This window comes from Cryptomeria japonica, chromosome 11, assembly GCF_030272615.1.
Source record: "Cryptomeria japonica chromosome 11, Sugi_1.0, whole genome shotgun sequence".
Taxonomy (NCBI): Eukaryota; Viridiplantae; Streptophyta; class Pinopsida; order Cupressales; family Cupressaceae; genus Cryptomeria; species Cryptomeria japonica.
This window is the reverse complement of record NC_081415.1, coordinates 374873480-374885847: the sequence shown is the minus strand read 5'-3', so window position 1 is coordinate 374885847 and position 12368 is coordinate 374873480. Positions and strand designations below refer to the sequence as shown.

Sequence of the window (12368 nt, the reverse complement as noted above, 5' to 3'; positions counted from 1 at the left end):
TTTCTAACCTCTAAGCTAATATAGAAGATGCTGGTACAATATTTCTGAGAATAGTGATTAGCATGTCCAAGAAATGGAGTAATAATCAAATGTATCACAGGTGCGTCCGATGTAAATTTATATAGCAACAATATTGGACTGATCTACACTTCCTTTAACCTCCTAATCTCCTCCCAAATTCTGTAACCTACTTTTCAAACACCAAACCTTCCCCTAAGAGGGGCAATATAAAAAATAGCACCCAAAATTCTTTATTAATGAAGAATCGCTGCATTATATTTCCCATGCCAATCTTTCCAAACTTCCTTATGAAATATTCTCCTTATGGGCTACTAAGTATGCGGTCCACCCAACCCGCAAGTTAAACCCAAAAATCTTGTTAATAGTCCCCACACCTCCTCGACAAGGGCATGGCAGATTTGGGTGGTGGAAGAAATGGTATTGTTGAAAGAATGGGTGGTATGGCTGTATACCACTCAGCCCTAAATGTAAAATAATAAATCTACTACAACTCCAATCACCAATAAAACATACACTTAAGCAATATAACTGAAATCTTAAATTTCAATTTAGAACATATCAATCTGGAATAAATTTATCCTTCAGCACAAGTACCCAATTGACAAGATGTGAATCCTATGTGAATTCAACCATATTGGCTAGGAAAGATCTTTCACTCCTGAAACCAATCTTTGTGTAAGGATTTTCAATTTAAGGTACTAGAAAATTGCTCAACTCCACAATTACAGTTTCAATAAAATATCATATGTCAAGAATATCAAGAATGAGGAAATGCCTCCTCTCAATCTCCTTTTAAAGAACCTGGATATTTCTCTAGAAGTTATGTTTCATACTCACATAATAACTTTCCAGAAAAATACCATATTTTATCTCTTTATAAAGTGGCTATTACTTTAATTTACTATTGAACTATATGGGTTACCTTTTAATTAGAATCAATTATATTTTTGCACAAGCATCAAATTGTGGAAAATATAAATATAGGTCAATTATGAATTCCGACCATGCCAACATAACCTTGAGTTTGCATGATATCAAACTTGATGAAGTTTGGCACATTCCAAAATTCACACATTCTTATGATTCTTTCTCCTAAACTGACTTGAATTGAAAAAAGATAAAAGAGGAGGGGTCATGGAAGACTAATCTAATTCCTAAAGACAATGACAACAATGAATGATGTTTTGATAGACTACTTAACCAGAGATAGCTCACAACGCCATAGAAAGAGTGTGATCTCCTAAGGTAGTGAAAGATCTTCATATTGTAAACTATCCATTCAAATACCCAATACTAGTGTGATACAAATTAAGTATTCACAATCGAACTTAGCTACAAATAATAATTAGATTTAGACTAACCATGCACTACAAGTTGTAAATGGTATGAACCAAAGGATTCATCAAATATCATCACTTATCCACCATAATCAATGTCTAAATTTGAGGATATAACAAGAAACCATGCAATATGTAGAAGAAACACCACTATTCACCATAAATTCAATGAAAGGTATGTTTATTTACATGCCTTGGCAACAATTTCTGCCTTCTCCTACTCTACTATAACTCTATATTACTGCTATTAATCTCCGCACTATTCACCTCCGCAAATGAGGAGAGCAAGCCTTTTTTAGACTTCCCTTTACAAATGAAGACCTAGGATCAAATCCAAATCAATGGCCAAGATACAAAATAAAACCCTAATTAGGATTAGTTACAACTAACATTGCATTACATTTAATATTTGACCAATGATTCGATTACAATAAATAGGACACATGTCAATCCTTGAATGTGCACAAATGAGAGATGAGGTTAGGTACATCGAACTTTGTGCCTCCACATGTAGTAGTTATTCTCCTCATTTGATGAGTCAAATACATTGAATCTGGATGTTGACTTGGAATGATGTGATTGGGTTGATGATGACTAGGCACCACCTCAACTTGCGCATCTTTTAGATCATCACAAAGTGTTTATAGTTGAGAAATATCTCTTGATACTCAACATTTCAAATTGCTCCTTGATGAATGTGATGATAGTGGGAGTGTTGGAATTGTTTGCCATTGAGCCAAACGCTCGAACTATCAATGCCCGATACAAATGCTAGATTTAACCCAACCCACAGGAGGCGGTTAAGCCATGTCATGAGCCCCCAAGGAGGTGCTGACCACCAAGTCAACGATCTCCCCCTCAGCACCAACTAAGCCTTCAGCACCCACTAAAGGGAGACTCGAACCCGTGACCCAAGCCTCTGATACCAATTGTTGGAATCGTTTGCCATTGTGCCAAAAGCTCGAACTATCAATTGCCGATACAAATGTCAGATTTAACACGACCCATAGGAGGCAGTTAAGCCATGTCACGAGTCCCCAAGGAGGCGCTGACCACCAAGTCAACAAGGAGATATTCCCAAATTGCATAATATTATCTGATTCGATTATCTTCACCTATACTTCTTCATACTTGAGAATTCTGCCCCTTTGTGTTGCATTTAATGTAGACTCCATGATATCTATGTTGGATCCTTGCTTTTAGATATAAATTCCTTGATATAGTTCATGACTTCATGATGTTTATGCTTGCTTTTCTTCATATTCCATCTTCATCTTCCTTATATCTTGGGTACACTTGACCTTGACATTTGGATTTCCAAAGGAAATTCAAGGTCATTGTAGTTGTAGCATTCACTTGCACTATCTTCCTTTCTCATCACCTTAAGTATGTTGATCGTTGCACATGCATTGCTTGAGGTCATGATGCCTCTCTCTTGCAAGGTTATAATGTCTTTCATCCTCGTAATTCTTCTCATTGCTAGAGAATCCTTGACTTTGATTGCCTCATCCTTGCTGTGGTATTTATGAATCCTTCATGTTGCTGGATTATTTCAACCTCCTCCTTGCCTTGAAGATGTTGATCTTTCATTTCATCCTTGAAATTAGACTCTTTCAGTACTTTCATCGCTTGTGTTTTCTCTCTCATGATGGTAACATTCATCTTGTGATGCTGAGTCTCTCCAATGTTGATGAATGTTGGACTGTTCGTCATGTTGCGATATCAGTGATTCTTTCTCCATGTCATGATCTCTTCATGCTATATAAATACAATGCTGAAATTATGAAGTGAACATGCTGATCTCCTCCCTTGCATTGTTGAGTCTTCACCTTGTTATTGCAATACTTGAAGTCGTGATGTCCCTCTCCGTGGTTGAGTCCTTCATTCACCACCATCTCTATGCTGCAAGCACTTCATCCCTTGTCTTAAACCTGAAAAATAAACACATTCTGATCAAAACACCAAAAAGAGAATAATGTTTTTTAAATCTGGAAATAAATTTTGAAGGCTGGAAACTAGTGACGTTAACAAACTTGCAGATAAAATTTGCCCAAAGTCTGGTCTAATTTGCTTCCAATTTGCACTACTTCTGCTTGATTTTGGTAATTTATTCACAGGTCTGCTGTGCTGATTGCTTGCTGCGATTTAGACTTAAATTTGTTGTTTGAAGGGATGAATTTTATCCTTACTTATTGGACTCCCTAACACTTGTCAATGCACCCATTCATCCAGCCGAATTGCACAACCCTTCGTTTGAAACTAAATTGATTGAATACAGAATGTAGGTTGGCTACCCTAGCATCAAACATTTGAAAAAAAAAAATTGTGAAGGGCCGACCTAGGGTTTTTCTCCCTCTTGGCAGGTTTTGGGGGAGTAATAAGAAATCAAGTCAGCTAAATAAGATTATTGTGGCTTTGACACATAAAACAAAGATAGAATTGCCTTCCAAATCACAATTTTCCACCGAAACACACTTGCTCTGCTCTGCATACACGTTTAAGTCTGATTTTCTTAATTTGTAGGCCTGATAAGTTTTCAGGTCCAACTTTCTGATCAGCTGTGCAAATTTTCTCAGGTCTGCTTGCTCAAGGTCCATACTTGCTTCACTTAAGCGTGCATTTGTTCAAACATAGGATATTTCACTCATACTACTAGAACATGGATTATTTGGCCTCGAGGAAAAAATGTTGATCTTCCACCCTAAGGTCGTGGATTCCTTGGGGTCAAAAAATATGAGCACTAACCTCCTTCAACTCATAAGTTTAATTACATTAACCCTCACTTTTTACCCCATTGGAAGAATTTCATTTGTAAATTTTGAAGATCAAAGGATGAATTTAATTCAAGGTGACTTTCATCTCTTAGCCATCAAGACTCCCAAGTCGTGGAATCCTTGGGGTCAAGGAATTTGAGCACTCACAAATCAATCGTTCATTTTCCTCTCCAACTCCTTCCTCATTAAAAACACTTCATTTACAACTTTGGAAATCTTTAAGGACGAACTTGATAGTGCAACTTTCACTTCACCTCACTCTTAAGTCCAGCAAGTCATGGATTCCTTAAGGTAAAGGAATTTGAGCACTCATGACAAATCACCTGATTTCGTCCCCTTAATTCATAAAGTAAATTGATCACATCAGCTCTTTCCTATTCTCATCATCATCAGCACTTTGTTTGCAAAAGGTTCAAGGACAAGTTTAATCATTGCAATTTCCATTCATCATAACCCTCATGACCTCCATGTCATGGATTTATCTTGGGCATCAATTCCTTGAGGTCAAGGAATTTGAGCACTCATAGCCTACTTCCCTCAAGATCACCTTTTGTCCAATTCATTCATTTTGCCAAGTAAAGAAAGTTGTTGCAAGATTGATTGGAGGTAATCTCTCCTTGTTGAAATCATTTTAAGCATCACCAACCTTATGCATTTCACCCAACCCTTAGAAGACTGATCATCACACCACTTCATTAAAGTCGTGGAAGGAATTTGAGCACTCAAGGATAAATTCGCACACCTTCTCTTAAGTCTTGGATCTTTGCATTTGATCATGAAGACATGCATAAACTTGTTCATTTCAACTCTCACTTATCTTGATGGACCAATTGATGGTGCAACTCATGGATAAAATTAGCCTTCAAGACCCTCAAGTAGTGGATTCCTTGAGGTCAAGGAATTTGAGCACTTTTGCTTTCATCCACACTTGTAAAAAAATTTAATATCCATTCTTCATCCACCTAGGTCTTGAAGCGCTCCTGTTACTTGAGAGTTGTTCATCATTCATCTCTCATCTTCACTTATCATCCTCTTGAAATCCACCTTTAGGAATACTTCTCATTCCTTGATTGATTGCTCCACTTAAGCTCTATAGGATCATGACTTCATTGAGTTCATTCCTTGACAACCTTGCAACATTCCCACTTTTGACAACTTTCCTAACTTAACAACATTTTACACTTTTCATTATTTCGACTCCAAAACTCAATACTATCACTCCATCATGGACTCCAGACATGAAACATGACTCCCTAACTTGACCTCCCTCTAACAATCAAGGCATTGCATCTCCTCACAAGCAGCAGGCTAAAGACACCAAAATTATTGCCAAACCAAACAACTAAGCTAAAACAACCACACTATCAAGCAAGAAGTGGGGATCCCCATTTGCAATGGAGTGATGTGTGAAAACGTCACAACACACTGGTTAGAGGGCAACAGGCTGGAGAACAAAGGGCCCAACAACAAAATCAGCATTTGGAATTACTAACGGAAATGATTGCTTGTCAAATGGGAATCATTAATGTTGCAAGCACTAATGGAGGCAACAATGGAGGCAATAATGGCCAAGGTGAGAATACAGTCCATGGTGGAGTTCCAAATCAGCAAACTAAAACTATCACTTCAAGGCCTGTTATGCCTACTTTCGACCTATGATACATGCACCAGGACCATAATAGATTTGCAAAATCAATTTAGACATGATCGGGAAAATGGAGGTCCTAAGTTCCAAGCTTCTATATCATTAAGGGACCTACATTGATGTTAGAATGAAGCATAGACCCCGCACTGGTGATTAAACATAAAACTTTGATTTACAAAAAGAAAGTGGAGCAATTGTATCTTCCTTATTATGACAATTCAAGGAAGACTGGAACTAGAGCTTGGGTCCAAAAGGTAGATACCTATTTTCAAATTAATTATATGCTAGAGGAAGAGGCCTTTAAATATGAAGCTATACATCTAGATGGCATTACACATGAATGGTGGCATCATGGGATGATCACCACGGAGCAGGATAAGATTACTTCTTATGCAGATTTTATAGAGAGGCTAATCGAAAGATTTGATAAGAAGCACCTGGAGCTGCATTTCAGAGAGTTGGCACAACTGAAACAATGAGGTTCAGTTGACACATATATTACAAATTTCAAGATGCTTGTTGTGTTAGTTACCGATAGTTCAACCAAAAGACTCATCGTCCTATTCATGGATGGGTTGACAGATCCTTTGAGAGGTTGGATTAAAGCTCTCAATCCACCTACCTTACAGGACGTCTTCAAAAAGAATAGAGACTTCTACTTCTAGGAGCAAATTTCAGTCTAAGGGATTTACTCATAAGAAGGGCAACGACAAGAAACCATTCCAAAAGGAATCACATCAGCCAAAGAAAGATTCAAACAGATTGAATAGTGAGTAGTTGAGTGACCTTAGAATGAGAAAATTGTGCTTCCATTGCAAAGAACCTTGGGACCCTTCACATAAGTGTAGTATGAAAGCTAAGGCTCAGCAGTTGGAGTATTTTTCTGGTGAGGAATCTACATCAAAAAAATCAGATCAACAATCTGATTCAAAGAGTAGAAAAGAGTTAAACACATCAGAAGAAGAGACCAAGGATGGTAGAACTATTGCACAACTTACTACTGCTGAAAGGGCAATCACTTCCAAGTGGCAGTGCATAGTTGCTATGATAAATACTAGGGCCATGCATTATTTCATCTATGAGATGTTTGTAACTAAGAGGGGGTTACAAACTGAAGAATATGATGGATTCAAGGTGATGGTAGCTAGTGGATACAAACTTCCTTGTACTTGTAAAATTTCTACTTTGAGTATACAGCTGGGTTATCATGAGCTGAAAGATGAACTCTATGTGGTTGATATGGGGAACAATGATGTTATTCTTGGTATGACATGGATGTTGTCACTTGTAGAATTCTCTTTCAACTTATAGAAGTTGGGAATGATATTTGAACACTAAGGGAGGAAAATGGTACTCAAGGGACTTTCAAATGGAGGGCCTAGAGTGGTATCACTTAAGAGGATAGAGCGGTTGATTAGACATGATCAGGTAGAGTGGCCAGTAGAGTGTCTCATCATGCCAACAATTCCTGAACTCTCAGATCAGCAAAAGAGAACTTATCATCTAGATGTTCAAAGGTTGCTATCTAAGCATACGAAGGTGTTCAAACGTATCCTTCATGGAGTTCCTCCTAAGAGGGGAATAGATCATGTTATTGAATTGGAGGAGGGAACCAAACTAGTAATCACTTCTCCTTATTGACACCCTAAGAAGCATAAGGATGAAACAAAAAAGACAATTAAGGAATTACTAGATATGGCGCACATAAGACCCAGCAAGAGCCCATTCACATCATTAGTAGTTTTGGTGAAGAAAAAATATGGAACAATGCCAATGTGTGTTGGTTATAGGGCCCTGAATAAAAAAATCAAGAAAAAGTATCCAATTCCTAGAATAGCTGAATTGATTGATGAGTTGCATGGGACTCGGTACTTTTCTAAGATAGATTTGAGGTCAAGATACCATCGAATCCAAATGAGGAAAGAAGACGTTGAGAAACGGCTTTTAGATGTCACTTTGAGCATTTTGAGTTCGTAGTAATGCCCTTTGGGTTAACTAATGCTCAGCTACTTTTTCAGAGTTGTATGAATCAGGTGTTTCAAAAGCCATTAAGGAAATTTGTTTTGATTTATTTTTTATGACATCTTGATATTCATTAAGACTTGGGAGGAGCATATGCAGCATCTCGAGGAGGTATTGAGAAATTTAGAGACCGAGTCTCTTTATGCTAAGGAGTCTAAGAGTGACTTTGGGATGACAAAACTTCTCTATTTGGGTCACATTATTAGTGCAGAGGGAATAAGAGTGGACCTCGAGAAGATCAAGGCTCTTGTCATATGGTCTACTCCTACCGATCTCAAACAGCTTAAGGGATTCTTTGTTCTTTGCAGATTCTACAAAAGATTTGTCAAAGGCTTCTCATAGACAGTAGCCCCACTTACAGACTTGACTAAGAAGGGAGCCTTTCAGTGGTCAGATTTAGCATAGAAGTGTTTGAGCACTGCAAACAGGTGATGGCTCCATGTCCAATTTTGGCAATATCTGATTTTACCAAACTTTTTGAGTTGGAGTGTGATGCTTCAAGAGAGGTTATAGGAGTAGATTTGATGCAGGAATAGCACCCTATTGCATTGGAGAGCACGAAATTGAGAGGTGTGGAGAAGAGCTACTTAGTGTATGATAGAGAGACGTTGGCTATTATGCATCCCTTGGCCAAATTTAGACCATATCTAGTCAAGCGCAAATTCATCACCAAAACAAGCCACAATAGCATCAAATACTTCATAAACCAAAAGGATCTCACTGATAGGCAGCAAAAGTGGGTCAGCAGATTGCAGGCATACGATTTTGACATTGTTAATGTCAAGGGAAAGAAAAACATAGTGGCTGATGCACGTTCTAGGAGACCTCAATTTGTTCTTTGATAGAAGTTTTTGCTAATTGGAGAGAGTTAATTGTAATAGAGTATGCCAAAGACTCATGGGCAACAAGAGTTATAGAGGGCACACTTCATGATGATAGGTATATAGTGGTTAATGAGTTGGTCATGTACAAGGACAAAATCTATTTGGTGCCTACTTCACAACTTAAGGTGAAAATATTGAGGACTTTCCATGATACACCTATGGCTGGTCACCAAGGTTTCTTTAAGACTTATAGGCAAAATCCAAGAGAGGTTTACTTGAAAACGACTTAAAAATGAAATCCTTAAGTACATCAAGAAGTGTCCCACTTGCCAACAGAATAAGAATGAACATACTTATTCAGCTGGCTTACTTCAGCCCCTACCCATTTTGAATTAGAAATGGGAATCAATCTCTGTGGACTTTATTATAGGGCTACCTAAGGTAAATGGGAAAGACTGCATTAATGTGGTAATTGACAAGTTGACTAAATTTGCACACTTCTTTGCCATTTCAGCTACTTATACAGCAACACAAGTAGTGCATTCGTTTCTTAGACAGATCTTCAAGTTGCATGAGTTGCCCAAGAATATCATTAAATGACAAAGATAGCAAGTTCTTGAGCATCTTTTGGCAAAAGCTCTTTAAATTAGTGGCACATAGCTCACTCCTCGCACCAAATACCACTCACAGACAGATGCCCAGACAGAGATTGTCAACAAATGGGTAGAAGGGCATCTTAAGAGCTATGTTTTTGGGCAGCAAAGGGCTTGGATTAAATGGCTACACCTTGGTGAGTATTGTTATAATACTACTTATCACATGTCTATTAAGATGTCGCCATTCATGGCTTTATACGGATATGAAGCTCCCAACTTCATGGATCTACTATTTGGGGATAGTAGAGTGCCTAAGACAAAGGACTTACTACAAGAGAGTCAAGACATCATGAAGTCCCTAACAGAAAATTTGCAATAGGGACAGAATAAAAAAAAGTATGCTGATCAACATCGGATAGAGCGCAGTTTTGAGGTTGGGGACATGGTTCATTTGAGATTGCAGCCATATAGACAATCTATTCTAAAGAAGAGTGGAGCAAAGAAACTCAAGCCCGGGTTTTATAGACCATTTAGAGTATCTCAGCAGGTTGGAGAGGTTGCCTATGAGATTGAGCTATCGGCTAGCAATAGAGTTCAAAATATATTTCATGTATCCAGGCTCAAGAAGGCACTTGGCATAATGTCGTTACCTCATCTGAGTTGCCACCAGTAGTTGAGGATGGAAAGTTGGTATTGATTCAAGAGGCCATCATTGATACTAGAGAAAGGACTCTTCGGAAAAGGGTCATCAAAGAATTTTTGGTTAAATGGAAGAACTTACCAATAAAAGATGCCACATGCGAGAAATGAACAGATTTTGCAGCATCAAGAATCAAGATTGCTTGAGAACAAGCAATTTCGGGAAGGGCAAATTGTAATGTCCCCTTCCTAAGCTAGTTCAGCATGGTAAGTTGTTAGCCTATTCAGACGATTCCTGTGGACTATTGATTAGAGTTAGCGAATCTTGGAGGCAATATCATGTGTGATTTTGTATTTTGACAGTTGGAAAAGTGTAACACTCTTTTCTAGAGCCTTTTCGAGTTAATCCTCCCACACTATTTTTAGTAAGTCAGTTATAGGCACCAATAGAGTTAGATGGCATGCTTGCTATTTTTAGTATTGTCAATGGGTTCAGTTTTGATGTTCATCTCAACTTTCAATATAGTCGAGTGATTTTATAGTAAATCACAATAGGATATAAGTTAATAAAGTTAAATTAAAGATTTTAATGGATGGGCCTTTATTATTTAATGCTATATTGGGAAATTAAAAAGGTAAGTGACTTTTATTGAATAAAAGCAAAAAAGTGCTTTCCCAAAAAAATAGCAAAAAGGCAAAAAAATGCTTTTAAAAAAAATTGTCAAAAAGCCAAAAAAATATAAAAGGAGGATTGAAGCTCTCATTTGAGGATATGTTGAGTATTGATTTTGATATTGCTTTGGATTTGGGGAGATTGCTTCCTCTCGTTGATTTGTGAGGACGGACACCCTTGCAGGCAACATTCTCCACATTGTTGAGAGATACAATTTGGAAAATAATCTAGACAATAATCTGGTGATTTCATTCAGAGGTCACATTTGGGCATATTGGAGTCTGCATTTTCAGATTTGCGGAGCTTATTGAATATCAGATTTTAAAAGAATATTTTTGGAGAAAAATGAGGGTATATTTTTTGTTTTGCTGGTTGTATCTTCTCCCTTGCTGGCCATACACTCTTTTGATGGGCATCTAGGGTTTTAAGGAGGGTATACTTGTTGTTTTGGAGCGTTTTAGACCTGCACTTCCTTGCATACCTTCAACATAGCCTTTGAAGCACATTGTGAGCGTTGGCATTCATTTTGGAGTGATATTTTGGTGATTTTTGTGAGCAGCTCAAGCAAAACCATTCCTGCATTTTTTGGGTATGCTGGATTTAGATATGTAGTGTATTTTTATGGATTGGGTTGAAAAAAAATGTATTTCCAAATCAGAAATTAAATCTGGAATTTTCAGTTGTGTTATTCCTGAATATTAGTCATTTTCCTGAACTGAAAAAGTGTTGCATTATTATGTCTTTATCTGCACTAAAATTGTCATTAATTATATTGCAAAAACAAGTCAAAAAAACAAATCAAAGCACAAATAGGGCTGCATATTTGTGTGTGTGTGTGTGTGTGTGTGTGTGTGTGTGTGTGTGTGTGTGTGTGTGTGTGAGAGAGAGAGAGAGAGAGAAACTAACCAACTGTCCTCCTGATGACAAACCATCATCTGAAAATGTTCCTTGAGAACCTCCCCATCCCCATACGAAAACATTGCCACCTTTAGTAGAAAAGAAATAAGATTCAAGCTTATATCACAAAATCTTCCAATGTCTCTTTACATTAACTATGAGATAGCCAGTAACTTTTAACTACAATTCTATATCAAACGATATCTATTTCTGCAAACCTAAGATCATTCATATTGTGATGAGTTCCATCATTGTTGAAACCATACAAAATAAAGAGTAAGAGTAACAATGAGAATTAATGCATAGAAAAGCTTTAAAAATAGAGGCAAATTATTTTTTAACTTTGTAAATGCTAATAGGCATTACTACAATGGTAGTAACAGTGCTGTAAGAGTATGGGTTTGTTCACAAAAGTACCTTTGCTACCAACATATCAAAAATTGAAATATACAGTGGGTGCCCACAAATCTCACTAACTGTTATAAGAATAAATATACAAAAGTGTAATTACCCTTTAAAACAAGTATTAATATTGATAATTAACATAAAATACAGTATTTAAATATACATACAAACTATTAAAAAATTTCTCGTGGCATAATGTAAACAATATGTTACTGTTTTAATTTGTCTGCTGCAAAACAACACAAAGTGGAACTGAGTGTGAGGTAAAACCTCTCTTAAAAACTAGCAGGGGAAGCTTCTTTAGATCTAAACTAACATAAGCCTGAGCTAAACTGACCCTAGACACAAACGATAGACAAAATATACAAATATGTGCACTATACCAGATTCACTTAGGGAATTTTGCACAAATAAAAATGATTACATGCATATGTTTTTTGCCTTGGAATACATGTGCCAAACAATTAGCAATAGTACCTTGCAAATGAAACGTTTTGGATATCAAAAGCAAGAAACTACTAATCTAAACAAACAG

The 12368-nt window shown here is 37.1% G+C and overlaps 1 protein-coding gene across 4 annotated transcripts in view; it reads right to left on the bottom strand.

Annotated features, from left to right (window-relative positions):
* Nucleotides 1-12368, bottom strand: part of LOC131069481 (ultraviolet-B receptor UVR8) — a 143891-nt gene that overhangs the window by 9172 nt on the left and 122351 nt on the right. For all 4 annotated transcript variants that reach the window (XM_058004920.2, XM_058004922.2, XM_058004921.2 and 1 more), the window contains one exon: nt 11438-11517. In XM_058004920.2, coding sequence (XP_057860903.1) covers nt 11463-11517 — 55 coding nt within the window. In that variant the 3' untranslated portion in view covers nt 11438-11462. The remainder of the gene's footprint in view (nt 1-11437; nt 11518-12368) is intronic.